General features: G+C 57.4%; 2 protein-coding genes across 2 annotated transcripts; both read left to right on the top strand.

The window, feature by feature from the left end:
- Positions 1 to 37: 37 nt before the first annotated feature.
- On the top strand, positions 38 to 1,238 carry MUSTN1 (musculoskeletal, embryonic nuclear protein 1). The gene is made up of 3 exons (XM_036868076.1): positions 38 to 183; positions 583 to 715; positions 926 to 1,238. The coding sequence occupies exons 1-3, from the start codon at positions 175 to 177 to the stop codon at positions 1,030 to 1,032; spliced, it is 249 nt and encodes an 82-aa protein (XP_036723971.1). The 5' UTR covers positions 38 to 174; the 3' UTR covers positions 1,033 to 1,238.
- Positions 1,206 to 19,125, top strand: ITIH4 (inter-alpha-trypsin inhibitor heavy chain 4). Its single transcript, XM_036868063.1, is given in 28 exon segments — positions 1,206 to 1,299; positions 1,577 to 1,653; positions 1,695 to 1,802; positions 3,696 to 3,810; positions 5,007 to 5,167; positions 7,235 to 7,339; positions 7,441 to 7,603; positions 7,742 to 7,852; positions 8,350 to 8,481; positions 9,244 to 9,360; positions 9,632 to 9,800; positions 9,901 to 10,026; positions 10,212 to 10,393; positions 10,489 to 10,674; positions 12,263 to 12,402; positions 12,648 to 12,802; positions 13,074 to 13,100; positions 13,385 to 13,438; positions 13,592 to 13,645; positions 13,877 to 14,005; positions 14,581 to 14,622; positions 14,819 to 14,845; positions 14,932 to 15,048; positions 16,163 to 16,337; positions 18,104 to 18,258; positions 18,380 to 18,476; positions 18,905 to 18,930; positions 18,933 to 19,125. Coding segments are annotated over 28 exon segments (3,168 nt in total). The 5' UTR covers positions 1,206 to 1,218; the 3' UTR covers positions 19,070 to 19,125.
- Positions 19,126 to 21,548: the final 2,423 nt, after the last annotated feature.

Below are 21,548 nucleotides of genomic sequence, written 5' to 3'. Positions count from 1 at the left end.
GAATAAACTCTGAAGCCAGCGGCTGTGTGGATCTGAATCATCAGGGAGCTGTCAGAGGAGGGGGAGTGACTTCCCGGGACAGGCAAGCCAACTATATAAGCCCCAGAGGGCTGGGCGCCGCTCAGATCTCTTTCACAGCCGCTGCCTTCCAGGGAGCAGTTCCCCACACCCACCATGTCCCAGGTAGGAGGGCCCAGCACAGGCCCTGCTTGTGCCAGGGGGTGGGGGTGGAGGATGGACATTGTTATCTTTAGCAGCTGTGTCTTGAGCTGAGCTCTGGGCATAAACACAGGAGGCTCTGCCTCTCCTGGAAGACCGGGGCTCAGGGAGGACAGGCACACAGATGGTGTGAGGCTACAACAGCCATGGCCCCAGAGCTCCCAGTTTGTGGGAAAAGGGCAGAGACTCGGGGTAGGGGGCTGTGAAGTATAGTCAGGAAGGCTTCCTGGAAGAGGAGTGAGGCCTTGAATTGGCTTGAGTTAAGTGAGCAGGGAAGAGGGGTCTCTGCCAAGGCACAGTGGTGGGAAAGGGCTCTCAGCCTCGAGGCCTCGGGTTGTAAGTTGAGGCTCTGGACTCTCCAAGGCTGGCACTCAGGAAGACCCCATCAAGAAGAAGCGCCCCCCTGTGAAGGAGGAGGACCTGAAGGGGGCCCGAGGGAAGCTGACCAAGAACCAGGAGATCAAGTCCAAGACCTACCAGGTCATGCGGGAGTGTGGTGAGTGTTCTTGGGACGATGGGGGCCAGGGGCTCAGATGTGTGTCAATAGGAGGGAGGATGGGGTTGGGGGGGGGAGGTCCCATGGGTCCTTTTTCTAAGAGTTCAGAGCTTGTGGGCTCAGGGGGGGTGCTCCCCACAAAAGGAGCCTTTCCTCCCTAGGAAGCCAGGCCATGCCCCTGACTACACCTCCTCCCCATCCTCCCCACAGAGCAAGCTGGTTCTGCCGCCCCATCGGTGTTCAGCCTTGCCCGGACTGGCACCGAGACCGTTTTTGAGAAGCCCAAAGCCGGACCCGCCAAGAGTGTCTTTGGCTGAGAAGTGCACGCCACGCCCCTCACCGTCAGCAACACCTAGACACAGGAGCCTTTCCCAAGAACTCTTTTTTTTATGCCAGAACATAGCTTCTCACCCGTGGCCTCTGGGATTGGCACCCTCCCCGACAACCCTGGCCCCTGAGCCCAGGGACTCTGCATCAGCACCTGGGCAACACCAATAAAGAGGATGCCCAAGTGGCCCCAGCATTTGGAGGGTGTTGGTTGGTCACTGGCCATGGCCACTAAATGCAGGGGAGGGGCGGGCAAGGTGGGTGTGGGGCATGTTCTGTACGCTTCTCAGCTTTCGGGACGGCCCCAGAGGATAATGCAGGTGCCGTTATGGCCACTGCCACGTACTAGAAAGAACCTTGGGTGTGGAGCCCTGGCGCTGATCTGTGTGACTTCAGACTGTCTCTCCTCCTTTTCTGAGCCTGTTTCCCCTTGTATGAGGCAAGGGAGCCTGTTGCGCAAAACAGGCCATAGTCGCACTGCTCAGAGCGAGGCAGGTGGGGGCCTGGGGCTCACGCTTCCCTTGGTTTTCACAGAAGCCATCGAGATGCCTCCAAGGACCCCAAGACTCTGAGGGACTCAGGATCCTCAAAGCCCCCTCCCCCTTGTTCACATTGCCTCCCTGCCAGCTCGCACCCCCTCCCCCTTGTTCACATTGCCTCCCTGCCAGCTCGCATCCCCTCAAAGACAAAGCCAGGTGGAGGCTCCTCTCTGGCCGGTGGCAGTCTGCTTCCTGAGCTACTGTCCCCTCTCCCAAACAGGGTGAGCCTCCCCCTTGCCACTCGCACAGCTCTGCCTGAGGCATGGAACACCAGGTTCTTGGCTCATGTGCGATTCTTCCCGCTTCAGGCCTCAGTGTCTCTGTGCGCATGGACCTGTCAGACTCAGGGGACTGCAGAGGCCTGTCCAGCTGACAGCAAGACCACAGACGGTCCAGGGATGGACTGGCAGGGTCTGGGCTTACAGAGCCGGGCTCGGGGCCAGTGCCTACAGGGAAGTCCCGCCTGTCCCCTGGGCAGGTGGAGCGGGCTGCACGGAGCCTTTCCCACATTCCTGGCCAGCCGGCCTCCTTATATAGCCGTTTCCAGGCTGGGTCCATGCTCTGTGCCCCAAGGGAGCAGACCTTCTGTGGCGACCAGGCCTGGGTCTGCTCACTGGGCTCCTGGGGAGGCTCTTCCCCCATATTGCTGAAGGGGTATGTCTTCCCGAGTAATCCCAATCACATCCATAGTCAAAGGGAGAGTCGTATACATGCGCCCAGAGGTGAGGCTTCTGGCTAATTCATGCTAAGGAAGGGGAATATTCACTTGTAGCCACAGACCCAGCTCCCTTCCCCTGGGGCAGATGCTACTGGCATTGACTGAGACAGGGCCAATGGAGGAGCCCCCTTCCCGGCCCTTGCAAACCTGTCACTGCCCCAGGGTCCCAAGTAGGCCCTGAAGATGGTACCCTTCCCCAGTTCCCACCCCTGGGATAGTGTCACTGAGTCCTCCTTCCCCAACCAAGGATCTGGCACCTGGCCGCTTTTCTGAAGCATCTTTATCCCATCTGTGGCCCAAGACTCAGGAGCTAAGCTTTCCCAGAGCCACAGGGACATAAGCACCAGCTGCATCCAGATCCCCTAGTATTTATTCACTTTATTGCTACTTGTTATGAAAGCAGTCTTTCAACTTTATTAAAGGAAAATTGAAAAAAAATCATCTGTAATCCTACCCCAGGCCCTCCAGCCACCCTCCTGTAGTCTGAGCCCACGACAGCGGCACTGCCTTGGCGTGCTGACAGATCAGTGTTCTGCCCTTTCTCACTCCAGGCGTGATTCACAGGCTCCCTTGGTACGACTGACCTCTATGTAGGCCACCTGAGCATACACGCCACCACCCTGAATCGTCCCCTTCAGGAGCTCTGTGCTTTCTCTGTTCCATGCTTCCCTCTCAGGAGATTCCCCAGAGCGGGACTTCTGGGCCACAACGTGTGGGCATCTTTATGGCCCTCAGTTTGTATTGCCAAGTGCAGGTCTTGTTTCGGAGGCCTTGCTGGAGTTGCACCAAGAGTCCTGGCTAGAATAATGGGGGCCCAAACAGCATCCTGAGGCCCCAGCAGAGAGAAGGGGGGCTCCTTGACCTAGCTTCTCTCATCCCAGAAATAAGGTGTATCCATCCTGCCTTGGCCCCAGCAGATCTTGCCCCACTCAGGCACCCCAAGGGCTGCTTGGTGCATTTGGGATCCCACTGCCCAGTCACACTGACCTGACTTCCAGGCCCCTGCCACCTGCAAACCACCCTCTGGCCCTCCTCTTCCCAACCACGCCTGTGCTTCTCCCAGGCTGGGCTTATGGAGAGCAGGCCAGTTCACTGCTATGTCCCCCAGCCCTAGGGAGCTTGTCGGCGAGATGAGTGGTGCAAGGGGTGGTGGTGGTTTGGTCGGATTCTGGACCGTTCAGAAGGGGCGCCAGTACCTAGCTCCCCGCTGAGCCTGCTCCTGCTCAGTACGTGTTCCCATCCCCAGCCAAGGTCCACAGGACATTCGCAGTTTGCCTGCTTATCTGAGGCCACTGCGGTGTTTGGCTTGCAGATCCCAATTTCCCAGAACCTGCCCCCACAGGGGCGGGGCAGCGAGCAAGTTACTAATTCATTCCGCTCTCCCTCTCAAGCTCAGGAGCGGCCTGCCAGGCACCAGAGCCAAAATGAAGACCCCAGCCCCTGGCCGCGCCCGCGGCATCGTGCTGGTCCTGCTCTCGCTGGCCACCCTCCAGACCCTCAGGGCCCAAAAGGTAGCGGGTGTCCCCGGGTTCCTGTACGTGTGCACCTGCGCGTGAGTGGGACAAGTGGGTGAAGGGGAGGAGAGCCTCAGTGTGTGCAAGTGAGCACGGGTCAGTGTGTGTGCAGAGAAGTAGCGCTGCCCATCCACCAGGCACTACCCTGAGGGCTCTATGGAGAGTCCCCCATTTACAAGAAGGGGTGATCCTGGTATTCCGAGTTCACGGGGAGGAAGTGCAGCCCAACAAGTTGCCCTGGAGGGTGGCAGTGGGTGGGGCGGGTAAGAATGTGCCTCAGGAGCCCAGCTTAGGCCTCCTGGCTGCGTGACCTCTCGGAAGTCATTAATGCTTTCCGTGTCTCTTTTTCCTCATCTGTAGAACAAGGTAGTAATAGAACTATTTAGAAGTTTGTGGTGAAGAGGAAACCCATAGTGTTGTAAAATGCTGAGTACAGTGTCTGGCGTGGAGCAGACACTCACGTGTAAACAAGCCACACGGCCCGCCGCGCACCTCTGTGCTAAGCACAAGTGTGCCACATGCAGGCGGGCGAGAGATGTGTAGGCTCTGCCTGTTTGCACATGCCCTTCCTTGGAGACCGCAGACCTCGAGCGAAACACACATGCCTGGGGGAGTGCCCTGTGGACAGGGCAACAGGAGAGGCCCAATGCTGCAGGGAAAAGGGGGCAAAGCAGAAGATGCCCAGCCTTAGAGATGGACCCTCCCTACCTCCAGTTCTCCCAGCTCCTGCAGGCCCCTGGGGAGAGGTTGGCAGGGGCTGTTTTCCCCAGTCACAGGACTTGTTCACTGCCCTTTCACTGGGCGGAGCTAAGATAGCATGGAAGCTTCCTGACCCAACAGGACCCTGTGCCACTCACCTCTGCCCCAAGGATAAGTAAGTTCCTCCCAGACACAGTGGGGCTCAGGCTCCACCACCCACCCCTTGCCTGCTTGTTCTCCGAGGGGCACTATGGCCCCCACCGAACAAGACAGACTGATCCCTACCCTGTGGCACTGTAGGATGGGGGATGAAGCACACAGCTGCCTCTGATCTGAGATGAAAGTTCACAAATGAAATGCTTCATGGAATTTTGCCTGAGACTTGATCAGTGTCTCACTTGGGGTTGGGGGCTTGGTCTGGGACCAAGGTCAAGGCCCACTCTTGAAGAACATTGAACAGTCCTACCCTTTCCTTTCCTCCTCCACTGACCCAGAATGACATCGACATCTACAGCCTCACTGTAGACTCCAAGGTCTCATCCCGATTTGCCCACACAGTCGTCACCAGCCGGGTGGTCAACAAGGCCAGTACTTTGCAGGAGATCACCTTCCAGATGGAGCTGCCCAAGAAAGCCTTCATCACCAACTTCTCCATGTAGGTGCCCTCCTGCTCTCCTCCTCGTCCCCCCTCCCCAATCCAGCACTGTGACACCATGGTCCCTGTGCCGGATCAGGAAGAGAGGGCCTCTTCCTGATGTGAGATGTGCCAGGATATATGCCTGAGGTGTGTGTGCTCCGCCTGTAGGCAATACAGGGACCAGAGGCTTTAGCCAGGAACTTCATGCGTTCTCAGAGACGTTTCCCTCCCTCCATCCTTTTATCCCTTCGTCCTTCCGGTTCTCCCTTCCTCCCTCCCTCCCTCCTTCCCTCCCTGTATCCCTTCCTCCCTTCCTCCATCCACCCCGCCGTCCCTTCATCCCTCCCTCCTTTGGTCCCTCCTGCCATCCATCTCTCCATCTGTTCATCCATTTTCCCTGAGTGCTGCCCAGGTGGCAGATGGAGAACCACGGTATCTTTGTGTCTTTGCCTTTGAGAAATACAGACTTGGGGCATCCTGAGGCCAAGCCCAGGCAGAAGGGAGTCACCAAGAGGCAGATTCCAGTTCAGAATACAGAAAACTTCCTAACCCCTGGGCTGCCCTACAATGAAGCAGTGCCTCAAGGAGGGGGACCACCTCCTGGTCACAGAAGTTCTAAGCCAGGCTCATCCCCCCACACCCCCAACTGGGATACTGCAGAGGGTGGTTCTGCTCTGGGTCAGAAGCTGCATTGGGAGGCCCCTGGGGTTTCTGTGGACTCTGTGAGCAGGTGATGATCCTCACCTTGTCTCTACTGTCCTCCCCCACCCTTCCTGACCGAGTTTTGCAATGTTTGCTAAATGCAAGAGAACTCTCTGTCCCTGGCCCCGCAGGAGAGGCAGTGATTGAGGACAGGCCAGAGAGAGGCTGATCCCAGAAACTCAGGGAGGGCGATGGGTGGGGCAGAGAGCGAGCATCTCAGGTGGAGTCCCCAGTGCACCCTGGGACCTCTGAAAACCTGCGGTGGGGGTCCGGTCCCTGCGGTTGGCTCCTTATCTCTCTGCCCACACCCCCTCCAGCAGCCCTTGATTTCCTCACGCTGGAGCCAGGCCTGTGCTGCCCAACTTGCAGCATAAGCTTCACAGGCTGCACCCCACCTTCCATGTGGGTGCCACGGCCAGCAAGTTACGAGGTTTCAGGCCCACTGCATCTGCTGAGGGCCCTGGACTTGCACCCCTCTCTGGGCCCAGCTCCTGCTGCTGCATGAGATAGGGAAGCAGGGGGCAGGGTGCCCTGCTCTTCAACCTGCTTGGGATCCCAAATTGGGCATCTGGGAGGAGGAGCCCTGCAGCCCAGCAGCAGCCCAATCCCTAGCCCAGAGTTAAAATTGTGACCAGGGAGGTTAGGAAGGTGTGGAGGAAGGACACTGGGTCCTGAGGTCCTGGCTGCCCGCACTCCCCCCTGTACACTCTCACCCTCTCACACCACCCCCAGACAGAGCAGGCTTATGTTTGCCTGCCAGTTCACTCTCAGTCCCCAGAAGTGGCCGCTAGGATTGTCTGCACGCCCCAAGGAGCCCTGTCCACCAGTTGTCCGAAACTTCCTTCCCCAGAGGCCAACCTCTCTGCAGAGTGGCCTGTCCAGTGTTGGAAGAGGGGGCAGCCATGGGGGAGAGCGGTCAGAGCCTTCAGTCCCGTGTCTCCACTGGCCTGGGAGCCGGCATCTCCCTCCTGCTGAGCCTGCCCCACGGGGCTGAGTGAACTGTGGCTCAGAGATCTCACTGGTGGCTGACCCGTTCCTCTGAGAAGAGTCTGTGGGATGGAAGGGGCAACTGGGACGTGGAGCCAGACAGGAAGGGAGAAGAGAGGCTGGGACCTGCCTCCCCTGCAGCCTTCATCCCAGTTGTTCAATAAAAGGCATGTTTGCCGACACAATGCACGTCTCAGGGTAGACGGAGGCCTACAGAGCCCCCATCCACACCGGGCCCCGCACAGAGTCGTGTCCACAGTAGGTGCATAATAAACGGGTGGGCTCAGGTAAAGATGGGAGTCAGTCTGTCAAGAGGCACGTGAAGTCCCGGAGGAGGCAGGATTGCAGGGGGCCTCCCCCACCGGGCTCTCAACAACCCCCTCCCTCCTGCCCCAGGATCATTGATGGTGTGACCTACCCCGGTAACATCAAGGAGAAGGCTGCAGCCCAGGAGCAATACAGCGCGGCTGTGGCGAGGGGAGAGAGCGCCGGCCTCGTCAAGTGAGCCCAACGGGGTGGGGAGGACCCTGTGGGGGTGGGGGCTGCCCCCGCCTTCAGCCGCCCCTGGTCTGAGGGGCAGACCTGATGCCCTCTTCCCCCAGGGCCACTGGGAGAAAGACAGAGCAGTTCCAGGTGTCAGTCAGTGTGGCGCCCGCTGCCAAGGTCACCTTCGAGCTGGTGTATGAGGAGCTCCTGGTGCGGCATCTGGGAGCGTACGAGCTGCTGCTGAAAGTCCAGCCCCAGCAGCTGGTCAAGCACCTGCAGGTACCTGGTGCCACCTCCTCTTAGAAGTCCTCCTAGATGACCTCACTCTCCTGAGGGCGGCCCCTACTTCCCCTTCTGCCTCCTGTGAGGGCCAGCCCTGTCCCCCAGCAAACCCAGTAACCCACTTCTTGCCTCTAGATGGACATTTACATCTTCGAGCCTCAGGGCATCAGCTTTCTGGAGACAGAGAGCACCTTCATGACCAATGAACTGGCAGAGGCCCTCATCACCTCACAGAACAAGACCAAGGTGGGCCTGCTATGGTCTGCGGGTGAGAGTTCCCAGGGGCCTGTCTTCAGGCTGGCTCTATGGGCCTGGATTTCCAGAGAGTGGGACCATTGGGCAGAATCTCTGAGCTAGAGGGACTTGTGAGGTTCCTGTGTCCATGCTGTCATTTGGCAGATGGGGAGGGCAAGGCCCAGGGAAGGATGGTGGGTGCTGGTTTGAACCCTGAGATCGGGAGAGAAGACTGATGTCAGGGTCCCAGGACCAGGTAGGGAGGAGGAGCTGACTGGACCGCACACATCCTGAGCCCAACCTCTGCTCGCACAGATCTAGGAGCAGGGGATCCCCTTGTACCCACTCCCCTACGGGGAGGCAGTCTATCCGATACCTCAGCTGGAGAGAAAGTTCTCTGGAATTTGACCCAAGGCTGCCTCCTGGAATCCTCTCCTCAGATGGGGGTGAGGGGTGTTGTTGACATGGCCTTGCTGCTCCTCCCAACTTCAACCTGGTCATTTTTCCAGGCTCATGTCCGATTCAAGCCGACGCTGTCCCAGCAGCAAAAGTCTCCAGAGCAGCAGCAGGACACAGTCCTGGATGGCAACTTCATCGTCCGCTATGATGTGGACCGGACTGTCTCCGGGGGTTCCATTCAGGTGTGTGGGCTCCAGAGAAGAGCTGAGCCACCAAAAAGTCCATCTACCCTCAAGGACCTGAGCCTGGGGGTTCTAAAAGAAAAGACAAAATAACCACCCCTAGTTATCCGTGTGCACCAGGGGCAGCACAGACGGCAAACAGGCAGTTTAGTTGTGTTGTCCCTGAAACAATTCTCTTTCGGAGGGAAGAAAGTTTGTCTCTGCTGAAGAACTGCCCTGCAGGGTTTCCCTTGTAGCCTTGGCTGCCAGGAGACTCACTTTTATGCTCAATTACAGTACCTTCTTTCACACAAGCTTCTGGCATCTTTGTGCTTCCCCTTTATTTTTGAGCAAATCACTGTTTTCTCGCCCCTTTCCCAAACCACTGGGTCCAGGGGAGACCAACCCCTCGAGGATCCAGAAGAACATGCAGGAAGCCATAGATGGACTTTGTTTTTGGATTCTTCACTTTTTTGATGGATCTCAGGTTTATTATGTCTGAACCTTTTAGTATAAGCTGCCTCAAATACTAAAACAAGTAAGAGGTAAAGTAGGGGTAGAGTTCTGGTGGGCCATGCATGAGCAGGGAAGCCTTCTGCAAGGGAGGAGCTGGACTAAACCCTAAAGTATGGCAAGGATTTGGGGAGATTAATGGTGGGACAGGGATGGAGGGGGATGGAATGAAGAGAACAGAGGAACCCCAGGACTGGGGTTGAGGAGGCTGGTTAGGGGCAGGGCAGGGCTGCAGCTCTTACACCCGGGTGTGTCTCACTCTGGTCACAGATCGAGAATGGCTACTTTGTGCACTACTTTGCCCCTGAGCACCTGGCCACGATACCCAAGAACGTGATCTTTGTCATTGACAAGAGCGGCTCCATGAGGGGCAGGAAGATCCAGCAGGTGGGTCCCATGGGCCAGGCGGGGTCCTGAAAACTCACAGATGTCCCACACCATCAGCTCTGGTCCAGCAGGCAGACCTGCCCTCCTCCATCTTCCTAGGTAGGGGGCTCCCATGGATCGAGGTTGGTCAGAGTTTGGGGCAGGTCCTGCCGCTAGAGCATTCACCATGTCCTCACTGCAGATGTGAGCCTGGGGGTGCAGCCCAAGGGCACATGAGCCCCTAGGGAGGCCCCACTGAGACACCCACCTTGTGTCCCCTTCCCCTCACCAGACCCGGGAAGCCCTCATCAAGATCCTGGGTGACCTCGGTCCCCGTGACCAGTTCAACCTCATCAGCTTCAGTGGGGAAGCAGCCCAGTGGAAGCCACAGCTAGTGCCAGCCTCGGCTGAGAACGTGAATGAGGCCAAGAGCTACGCCACTGGCATCCAGGCCCAGGGAGGTGAGCGCCTCTGCAGCCTTGCACGGTCACGACGTCCAGGCCACTGAGCCCAGCCTGGGGCACCCTGCTGGGAGCCACCCTAAGAGTGTGTGCCCCACAGGGACCAATATAAACGATGCGATACTGATGGCCGTGCAGCTGCTAGAGAGAGCCAACCGGGAGGAGCTGCTGCCCGCGGGAAGCGTCACCCTCATCATCCTCCTCACCGACGGCGACCCCACTGCGGGTGAGGCACTGCCAGCAGCCCCAGGGCGTGCTGCCCAGAGAGAGTAGCTGGGCTCCAGCGCGGCTTGCTGTGGGACCTGGGGCAGGGAGGGGGGATCTCTGAGGCCCCTCTGGCTCTGAGATTCCAGAAATATCTGTTGAGCAAATCACTGTTTCCTCACCCCTTTCCCAAACCACTGGGTCCAGGGGAAACCAACCCCTCAAGGATCCAGAAGAACGTTCAGGAAGCCATAGATGGCCAGCACATCCTCTTCTGCCTGGGCTTCGGCTTCGACGTCAGCTACGCCTTCCTGGAGAAGCTGGCACTGGACAACGGCGGCCTGGCCCGGCGCATCTATGAGGACTCGGACTCCGCGCTGCAGCTCCAGGTGCCCGTGCGCCCCTGCTGGGCCGTGTGAGCGAGGGATGGCACTGACAGGCGGGCAGACCCCAGCACGGCCCTTATGACACCCCCACCCTGCAGGACTTCTACCAAGAGGTGGCCAACCCACTGATGACATCGGTGGCCTTCGAGTACCCAAGCAATGCCGTGGAGGCGGTCACACAGGACGCCTTCCGGCTGTTCTTCAAGGGCTCCGAGTTGGTTGTGGCCGGGAAGCTCCGGGACCAGAACCCTGATGTGCTCTCAGCCAAAGTCAGGGGGCAGCTGGTAGGTGTGGCCAGCCATCCTGGAGGGGAAGGGCAGCCGGGGCAGGCAGTCAGAGCGGCTGGGTTCAAACCCCAGCCCTGCCAGGCTCCAGCCGGTTGACCTTGAGCAAGTTACAGAGTGCCCTCTGCCACTTGCGGATGACGCATCCCCACCGTGTTGGCTCCTGGTAGAGGTTCAGTGAGATGATGTGATTTTCCGAGAGCACCTGTGTGGGGCTGGCATGCGGCAGACACTCAACGGTCAGTCAGTGCTGCTGCTGCTGTTCCCAAGGGCACCAGGTGCTTGGCATCCCCTCCTGTCCTCACACCAGCCCTCTGAGGTTACAGTCAGGCAGGGAGGACTGCTCCCATTTCACAGATGAGCAGCCTGACATCCAGGCAGAGCAGGCGGTTTGCCCTGGGCCCCACTGCAGCCGGGTCAAGAGCCCAGCTCACCATGTGGCGTCCTGTCCTTGCCCAGCCTTCCCTGCCTCTGTGCCATGGGAGGCCCTCTCATTCCACGAAGAGAAACACAGCACTTCTCTAGGCCCTGGGGGTTACTGCCCTCACGGGAGAGACAGCATGAGTAAATTGTCACACAAACGAGGAGCTGCAGGCTGGATAAATTCGGGGACTCGGGAGCAGCACTGGGAACCCCAACCTGGCCTGGGTATCAGGGAGGGCTTCCCAGAGGAGGCTCAGCTAAGACTGAGAGGTGAGTAGAAGGCGGCGGAGGCCAGATGGTGGAGGGATGGAGGAATGTTCCAGGCTTGCGTGGCAGGCAGGCAGCATGTGTGGGGAGAATAGCAGGTGGGCTACGCAAGCGGGCATGGGGGGCCCAGGGCCTCATCTCAGGAGAAGTAGCCAAGTGTCATGATGGGCAGGGCATGCCCTGTGGCCAGCCTGCCCGGCTTCACCTCCAGCTCTGCCATCTCCCAGAGGTGAGACCTGGGGCAAGGCACTTAAGCTCACTGTGCCTCAGTTTCCTGCTGTATACAAATGAAAATAAGTCACCTTGCCCACAACTGGTAAAGCTGCAGTGGGGATTAAGGTCTCGCCTGGTATAAACACTCCATGTATGTTAGCTGCTGATACCCTGGAGGCCAGGGGTTCCCAAAGTGCAGAACCCAAGGTGCCTTGGAGTAGTTTACAAACAAACATGTCTTTGTTTTAGTAGTTATGTATTTATTTTAATGTGTTCTGAAAAATAACTCGAACCACAGACCTAAGATTTCACAGGTATTATTGCTTGGGTCAAGGCCAAGAGTGTTAGTCTATTTAAAGTTGATTGGAGAAGAACCATCAAACAAATAGCTGTATGTGTGGAGAAGGCAAAAATTCATGCAGCTCCTGGTTCTGCACCTGCTGTGTAGCACCTGGGATAGTTTGCTCCCTTTTATCTCCACCTCCTTGTCATCCTTGGAGGCTCTGTGGCTGAGCCCCTCACACCCCTAAACACACTCCCTACTCTCCACTCTACTCAAAGGAAATGTGGCCTTGCAGCCAACGCTGCCCCCGCCAGGTTTCTCGTGGCAGTGCTGGGCAGCACCAGGCCGGGTGCAGACGTCACACCCTCACTGCTCCTGCCCTGGCTGGGCCCCTCTTTCCAGCACATGGAGAACGTCACCTTTGTAACGGAGTCCCGCGTGGCAGAGCAGGAGGAGGCGTTCCAGAGCCCCAGATACATCTTCCACAGCTTCATGGAGAGACTGTGGGCGTACCTGACCATCCAGCAACTGCTGGAGCAAACGTGGGTGCACGCACCCTCCAGGGCCCGCTGGGGTGGCCACACACGGTCTCAGCACTTCCCCAGGCTCTTCACCGGTGGGGCAGGCACAGCTGGCGCGGACATCTCCTAGGCATGGAGACGGGGTGGCGGTATCGTGTCTGAGTTCCAGACTCCCAGTGGGAGCTCCCTAGAGGGGTCTGGGAGGGAGGGAGAGTCTGACTGGGCACCCGGGGGCCTGCTGAGCCACTGGTCTCCTCCGCCTGCAGAGTCTCCACGCTAGATGCTGAGAAGCAGGCTCTTGAGGCCCGAGCTCTGAACTTGTCACTCAGCTACAGCTTTGTCACCCCACTCACGTCCATGGTGATCACCAAACCGGAAGGTCAAGAGCAGTCTCAAGTTGCTGAGAAGCCCGTGGAAAATGGTGGGTGTGGCAGCAGAGTTTTGACCCAGCATTCTCCCCAACCCCTCCCCACATCCCGACCAAGACGCCACCCCTGCCACCCACAGACTCCCAGGAGACTTACCCTATTTCATTGATGAGGAAACTGAGGCCAGTCTCCTGACCCCTGCATGTTCACTGCACCTGTGTAGTGCTGGGGCTGGGAAGCAAGGTTAAACAGAAGCACTTCAAATTTATCAAAACCACCCTGACAGTGTATCTCTCTCTTTCTCCCTCTTTTTGTCTTAACCAGAAAACAGACACAGGAACGTCCACTCAGGTAAGGGCCTAATACCCTCTAAGGCTGGCCTGGGTGACTACTGGTTGACACAGGGCCTATGGTACAGCGACAATGAGGTTGCTAGCTGGGGCCTCTCCAACCCAGCCCTGCTCAGGAGGGGGTGTCATCTGCCCAAGCACGCTGGTTGCATTTAGTACCTGTTCATTCAGATATTGGTTGCCACTCAGGCCCTGTCTTGGGCACTAGGGACACAGGCCCGCATCCCACTGGGGGCCCCAGAAAGGCACATCCAAGAAGCAAACCCAGATCTCTCTGATTTCCAGGTCACACTCTCTTCAGATATCATTCCATGGGAGACAGAGCGTCCAGAATAACAGGTAGCAAAAGAGGAGAGGATAGAGGAAGGGGCTGTTGACAGAACCTTGACCCTGGCCACAGACTGGGCTCTGCCCTGGCTGTGGGGGGGAGTGACTCTTGTCTCGCCTAGCTGGTGGCAGGGCTGGGACTCAAATCCAGTTGTGTCCGATTAGGAGGCAGCAGTGCAGACCCTGTCTTTTCTAAAAGAAGAGGCTGGAGAGGACAAGGTAGTTTGAGGGGCACTGCCAGAGTGGGGCAAGGGGGGCCGATATCCCAGCAGGGAGGAGTTCAGAAGGGTCCCATTGTTCCAGCTTTGACTTTCTCCCAGAATGGTGGGTGTGGGGAGGGGAGCCATTTGCCTTCTCCACGTCCCTCTTCTGGGGTGGGTCCCAGAGCCCTGGCTGTGGGAACCCATGGCACTGCTTGAGAAAAGACTGCATGTGTCAACTTTTCCAAAGCTGGAGTTTTCGATAAGCTGTACAGCTTCCCAACGAGATTAGGACCACCTGGACCTCTTCATCCTCCTCATCTTCCTTATCCATCCCACCGTACGACCTGGGGACCAACGCTACCAGACGTGATGTCACGTAAGCCGCTTTCTGACCCTCTGAGGGCCTAGTTTCCTCAAGATGAACCTGCCCATAGAGTTGGATGAGATAAAGCACCAAGCACAGGGCTAGGCACAGACCAGGGAGAGTTGCTGTAAGGTATGACGTTAAATAACGTGTCCTTTATTTTTACTGAATTGGATTCATTACACTCTGGAGGCTGGCTCAGGATGGAACGTTCTAGAAAGGGAAGGTTTCCTCCATTCCCAAAGCCAGGAGTAGTCCCTTGAGCTGTTTCTGATCTCCAAATCTGGACTCAGACACAGCTGCAGGGCCGGGCTGGACCCTGTCTCCTCAGCGTTTTCCCTAATAACATGCTCTTCTGGTTGAAAAATCTCTTTGCAAAGGCTCTTCCAGATTGGGTGTACGTGTGGCAGGGGTTGTGGGATTGGAGCTTGGTGGGTGGCAGGTGGCAGTGATGGCTGGAGGGCTTGCCGATTGCTTTGAATCCTGACTGCCTTTTCCCTTTCTGTTCCTGGCTGTCCCTGCACTAACGCCTGCGTCAGGGCCATCAGCTACCTCAGTTCTTTTTTTTTTTTTTTTTGCTACCTCAGTTCTTGATGAAGTGTCTCATGACATGGACTTAAGAATCAAAGGTACCTCCAGGCAGCAATAGATTCTGGCCCTATAGCAGGGAGACCCCGGGAGGGGAGAGCCCGGGGAGCTCTACAAACCTGTCACGTGGGTTTCTCCATGGAGCGGGAGCCCTGCCACACCCATCTGCCACTCCATTCCTCAGCCCGCCCCTCCCGAGGAAGGGGCTGCCTAAACCCAGGCTATTTCTTCTTTCAGAAACAACCACGGCAGCCCCACACCCCGGTAAGTGCCAGCTCCCCTCAGCCCCCCTCCCCGTCCTCACCCCCAGCCTGCTCTACCTTCCCCCAGAACCACACCTGCTGTCCCAGCCCCCATCCAGCCTCCTTCCGTCATCCTGCCGCTGCCTGGGCAGAGCGTGGACCGGCTCTGTGTGGACCTCAAGCGCTCTCAGGGACCAACGAACCTGCTCTCAGACCCTGGCCAAGGTGAGAGGTGCACACCCAGTCATACACCCAGAGGGACCCGGGCACCATGCACCCCCAACTTCCCACCCCGGAAAAAACGGTGGGAAACCTGCCCACAGAGACTCACGGGCAGTCCTCGTCCCAGGTGGTAACGTGGCCACGCCCCTGAGCACCGACACTTGTGCTCATACGTCTTCCCCACAGACCTTTCACTGGGCACCACATATGCAGGCCTGGGTGGCCTGCACCCCAGGGTGACCAGATGTGGGCTTGCCCCCAGGCACTGCCATACTTCAGGTGTGGGGAGACAGACCTGGGCACAGAGCAGCACAGGGGCCTGTGGTCCGTGCCCAGAGCACCGTGGAGACGAGCCCATAGGAGGAGATGAGAGCTGTCCTAGGGTCAGGGGAGGCTGCACAGGGTCATATGGGGGTGACTGGGCCTTGGCAGAGAAGTGGGGGGTCCACAAGGTAGAGGAAGGGGTAGGCAGAAGCACAGAGCCCTGAAGGAGGCTGGTGGGGCTGTAGGGGGTGTGGAGGAAACAAATGGGGGGAGGAGGTAGGTACGCTGGCCAGACCTGCCCCCGAGTCCCCAGAAGGGTGGAGCTGAGCTGTCAGGTCAGACATGGGGACACACAGCACTCGAGATGCTCAAATGCACAGCTGCAGAGCCACTCACAGTCAACGAACATCTGCGGCCCCCTCGTTTCCCCCAGACCCTCACACACTGTCTCCCGCTTCATCACGCCAGGCCCAGAGTCGGTTTGCTCCCTGAGGCTAGGGACCACTGACTTTCCCTCCCGCTCTTGGCCACGGTGCCCAGCTCAGGGTCAGGCACACTGCAGGGGCTTCACGCGCGTTTACTGACTTCACACGAGACCTCCCTCCTCAGAGGGCTCGTCTGAAGATGGCTGTCACCCAAGACTCGGGGGCCCCTCCAAGGCCATAGGGAACCAAGGGATGAGTGGAAAGACTGTGGGAAGCAGGCCCGCGGTGTGAGGGGAGGCTGGGGAAGGGGACCAGAGGTGAGTGGGTGAAGAGCGGCTCCGGGGGTTGTAGCGGGGCGGACCACCTGTTCAGGCCAGTTGCCCAGCTGGGAACCACAGCTTCGACCTCTCTGCTCCCGGCCCTCTCAGGGATTGAGGTGACTGGCCACTATGAGACAGAGAAGGCCCACTTCTCGTGGATTGAGGTGACCTTCGAGAAACCCCAGCTGCAGGTTCGTGCATCCCCTGAGCACGTGGTAGTGACTCGGAACCGAAGAAGCTCTGCATACAAGTGGAAGAAAACTCTGTACTCGGTGATGCCAGGGTAAGCCACAGGCTGGGGACCGGCGGTGACCCCTCACCCTACGTTAGCTGGTGATGGGACGCCGCAGGCCTGGGGAGGGAGTGGCTGGGCATGAGTCCTCTGCAGTGGGCCGCACCCACGGGAGGGGCAGAGATGCACAGAGCCCTGTACATACCCCTCCTGCTCTGGAGGGTGCCAAGGGATTGTCCCGGGGACCTGGCTACCCTCACACCTAACCCAGGTCACTGTCCTGTGCAGGGCACGGTGTGGTTTGGAGCTGCTCTGCTGAGTGACCCTAGGCAGGCTGCTTAGCCCCTCTCACTTCTAACTAGGGATAATCATCCAGCCCTGAGTCGGAGGGCGGAGGGGATGGTCCAGTGAGAGAATGTGGTTGCGGAGCACTTTGCCCACAGACAGTACGGTGCCCACTGGGCATGCGGGAAGGTGCGCTCTCTACATGGTGAGGTAACCCTGACAACGAGAGGTTGGAGAGCGCTGTCCATCAGGGGAGGTTACAGTTGTCATCCTTAACTTTGAAGCTCTATTGAGGAGAGACAGGTCCCTCTGACATCAACACGGGGCAGCTGGTGGGTAGTGGAGAAGGATGGCGACCTCTTCTTGTGGGGCTTCCCCTGTGTGGAGCCTTGCAGAGGTAGCTCTCCTGCTCTGGGAGTCACGAGGGGCCTGGGAGAAAGGCCAACGACCCTGGCCCTGTTCGAGACATGTTCTCTGAGCCCCCAGCCTGTGCTGAGTATGGAGAGCCTTGTCCGCTCCCTCTCACCCAGCCCCTCCGAAGAGACTGGTTCCCACTTGATACATGAGTGCACACCTGGTAAATCTGAGGGGCTCACCTGAAAAGCTCCCAATTTCATAAAAGATCTTAGTTTCCTGCTATGTAGTAGACAAAGATCAGTAGCATTTCTGTGCCTTGGACATACACACTAGAAGATGGAATAAAGGATTCCTATCAATTGTGGTGATTGAACGTCCACATACTTTCATGAGCTACAGAAGATGCACATAAAGAAAACTAGACCACGGCTTTTACACTGAACTCTGTCAACAAGACGGTGTAAGTTTAGGGCGTTTCCATTGAAAATAACCTCAGAGTCACAGCAGGGTCTTATTCAACATGCTTAAAGGAGTCTAACGTTCCTAAGAAAACAAAAGTGGTAATAATTTCAAAGATTATTTTAAGTAAAAAAGGAAGGCATTCGAGAAGGACTTGCCCTTCTAGACCTTAAAACACATGATTAAACACTGATCATCAGAAGAGAGTGGCATTAGCCATAAAAACAAAAGGGACAGAGGAAATGTATCCTTGAACCCCTAAGTCATATAATTCATGAGAAACCAAATCTAAGAAAACCAGAGGGAGAGGAACCGTTATCTCATGTTATAAATAATCCTGGGATAGGGGACTTCCCTGGTGGTCCAGTGGTTAAGACTCTGCGCTGCCATTGCAAGGGGCACGGGTTTGATCCCTGGTCAGGGAACTAAGATCCCGCATGCTGTGCGGCAGGGCAAAAAAAAAAGAAAAAAAAAAAAAAATATATATATATATATATATAAAATGCTGGGATAACCAGGTATCAGTAAGTTAACATCGGTCCCAGTTGACTGAGGAAACTGAAGCCCAGAAGATTGAAGGGACCTCCCACCAAAGGCCACACTAGGAGATCCTGAGGACAGGAGGGCAGCCCCTGCCCACTGCCACGCTGCTGCCCAGGTCCCCTGCGGGCACCTCCTTGCCTCCCTTCCTGCTCAGGACGCGGGTCTCCCCACAGTCTCAAGATGACCATGGACAAGGCGGGGCTCCTGCTGCTCAGCAGCCCTGACAGAGTGACCATCGGCCTGCTGTCCTGGGACGGCCCTGGGGAGGGGCTCCGGCTCCTTCTGCGGGACACTGACCGCTTCTCCAGCCACATCAGTGGGACCCTTGGTACGTGGCTCGGGACGTCATCAGAAGCCGCCTCTGCCTGTGAACAGGCGGTGCCATCACCTCTGCATGTCCCCCAGCCTCCCTCTGTCTTTATTCCTCGCTGACCGCCCTTGTATCTCAGGCCAGTTTTACCAGGACGTGCTCTGGGAGCCCCTGGCAGCAGCAGATGACGGCAAGCGAACACTGAAGGTCCAGGGGCATGACCACTCTGCCACCAGGTGACTCAGCACAACAGGCCACTGAGCCCGGCCAGTGGTGGGGCTGGGAGCCGGCTCTGGGACCCCCCACTCCTCTGTCTCTGCCTGGGAATTAGACAGTCAGGTGTCAGGCTAGACAAGTCTGACCCAGCTTTCAGTGGCCCCACAAAAGGTGGTCAACTCGACCCACAGAAAACATACCAGCCCAGAGATCACTAGAGTGAGTTGGGAGCAGTAGGGGAAACTCCCCCTGAATTCCCAGAGCCCTGGCCCCTGGAGACCACACATAGCTGGGTGCCCTTGGTGGCCAGGCCTTGTCAGCCTGTGCTGGAGGGAACTCTAAGGGACCCCAAGACCCTCCACCTTCCACATTCCTATCCCTAGCTGTCTCCCTCTCTTTCCCACCCAACTGACACATGCTGACCACCCTGTCGTTCTGTCCATCCCAGAGAGCTCAAGCTGGATTACCAAGAGGGGCCCCGGGAACAGAGATTTCCTGCTGGTCTGTGGAGCTTGTAGTTCTGATGGAAGGAGTTATGCCCGCCCCCCATGCCGCCTGCTGGGTGCAGATGGCTGCACCCTGCGACCACAGGGCCACCTGTGGGGTCCTGTAAACATCATGGGGAGAGGTATTTACGCTCATTAAAATAAGAGAGGTGGTGTGAACCCAGGGAGTGGGCATCTCTGGGTCCCTCTGGCCAAATCCCAGAGCCTCAGGATCACGTCCTGGACACGTAGCGTTGTGTAACATTAGAATCATCCGCCATCAACCCCTCAAAGGCCTGTGGCCAGTAAGGCCCGTGGAGAGTTTTCAGTCTGGTCCCTTCATTTCTCAGGCAGGGAAACTAAGATTTAGAGAGATTTAAACCACCCAGTCAAAACGTTGCTCTTGCTGGGGGCCTAGGGCAGGAGAACACTCCTGGGAGCAGTGTTCACTCTGCTTTATGGTGACATGGTCCGTGAAAACCAGTTTTGACTCAAAAGAAAAAAAGTGACCTGGGTAGAAGTTCATCATTCTCAGCAAACTTTTGGGCCCTTTTGCAGTGGGATTTGCCGGACAGAATTTGATTTTCACACCTGTGCTCAGGAACAGGCCTGTCTTCTCACCACCTTGCAGAGAAGCTGGCAGTGGAAGACAGAGGAGACAGAGATGAGGCCCCAGTCCCAGGAGGGAAGCAAGGGTCTGTTCCCAGGAGCCTGGGCTGTTGAGGGTCTCCTCTCCTGTTTGTGCCCCAGGGTTAGGCACCCCAAAGATTCCACCCAATTCTTGCACAGGCAAAGCATACTTTCAAAACATTTATAATTATTTCACCTACTTCTTCAAAAATGACACAAGTCTTTGGCTTACAAATAAAAAGCATAAAGAGAGTAAAACCAAAAAACATGAGAATGAAAATAAGAGAAAAGAGCCAAGCAGGAGGAGAGTTAAATCAGAGACACCAGTGTAGGGGAAGCTGTAGCAGCAAAAAAGCTTTGCTCTGAGCTTCCTGGCAGCCAGGGTAAGGCAGCAAATGAGTTCATTTGCTTGCTAAGAGGGAGCAAATCAGATCAGGGAGAACATTCTTTTCCCAGCTCTTGAGCTATACAGGGCATTTGCTGAGTGAGTCTTTCTAGAATGGTAGAAGAGAGGCCGGTGGGAAGGAGGGGTCTCCAGCAGCAGGTTTGCCCAACACTCAGGAACACTCTTTCCTGCACCACTGCCTCCCCATCAAGCCTGGGTGGCAGGCAGGGGTCTCAGGCAGAGTCACTTTGTGAGGGTCACTCAGAGGGGCTCAGACAAGAGCTCAGCGAGACAAGGGAGCAGCTTCGGGGGCTCCGCTGGACTTGCTGTGGGGCTGGCCCTGACATACCGGCACGAGACACCACCACCTGGGCTGGGCTCTGGCATTTGTGCCACAACAGCGGGGTCCTGGGTGACTTTCTGGCCCAGCCAGCACCTGAAGTGCGTGAGTTCTCTGTGAACAATTGGAAGTAGGTCCATGCACGTCACTGTTTTGTTCACTGCATGCTTTCCAGCACCTGCTTGGTCCAGGTCCTGGGCCGAGTGCTGCAGGCACATTGGGCACCTGCCAGACACAGCTGCCACCAAGAACAACCAGGTGCCACAAGGAGCCCAGAGGGAGACATCTTGCCCCAACCTGAGGATATCAGGGGAGGCTTCCTGGTAGTGTCATGCGTTGGGATTGGATTGGGGTCGAGTTTGAAGAATAAAGAAAAGTTAGCCCAGTGGAAAAGGAGGGCAGGGACACAAGGGCCAGAGCCAGGACACTGCACTGAGTCCAGGAAGGTAAAGGGAAGCAGTGCCGTGGGGGTGAGGTGGAGGGGTTGCTGGCGAGGTGGGGAAGCTGGCGAGGTGGGGAAGCAGCCCCAGGCCAGCACCAGCTGCGTACACCTCGCCGTGGAGCTTGGCTTCTATCCTGAAAGCCCAGGGCGCCTTCAGAGGCTGTAGGCAGGGACAGGCACAGCCAAGACGAGGTGGGACTGGGCAGAGGACAGACCTCCCTGACTGTGTGTTGGAGGAGGGGGCAACATGTGGGCTGGGCACATCCTGCTGCCTTTCTCCCAGCCCGCTGGGGTTGGTTGCTAGCTGGAGCAGCAGGACAAAGATAGGCATCTCAGGAGGACCAGAAGCTACCGTGCCGGTGCCTCTTCACACCACTCCGTCTGGCAGGATCCTTCTCCCCATTTCATAAATGTGAAAACTGACCTCAAGATGACTGGTTTTTTTAAAGCTACATGGCTCCTCAGCTGACCTGGGACTGCCCACTTAGGGTGTCGCATCCCAGGCCCGGGCCCTTTCTGCCAGCCCGCCTGGACCCTCTGCCGCTTTCCAGTCGGGGGGCCATGTCTCATGTGGCCCTCTCTCTAGAGCAGCAGTAGCAGTGCCTCGGGGGCTCCTCTGGTGACGGATGTTCCTCCTGGATTGCTCTTCTCCAGCCCCTCTCCAGGCCCCCAAGCCAGTGCGGGCCCTGGGCAACCCTGTCCTGGCTCAGACAGAGGGGCCCCTGGAGGGGGAGGTAGCAGAACTCCCTGGTGAGCCATGGCCAGACCCCACTCCACCCCACCCCATTGGCATTCGAGACCCTTCCCAAT

This window comes from Balaenoptera musculus, chromosome 11 (assembly GCF_009873245.2).
Source record: "Balaenoptera musculus isolate JJ_BM4_2016_0621 chromosome 11, mBalMus1.pri.v3, whole genome shotgun sequence".
Taxonomy (NCBI): domain Eukaryota; kingdom Metazoa; phylum Chordata; class Mammalia; order Artiodactyla; family Balaenopteridae; genus Balaenoptera; species Balaenoptera musculus.
This window is presented reverse-complemented; position numbering and strand designations above follow the sequence as displayed.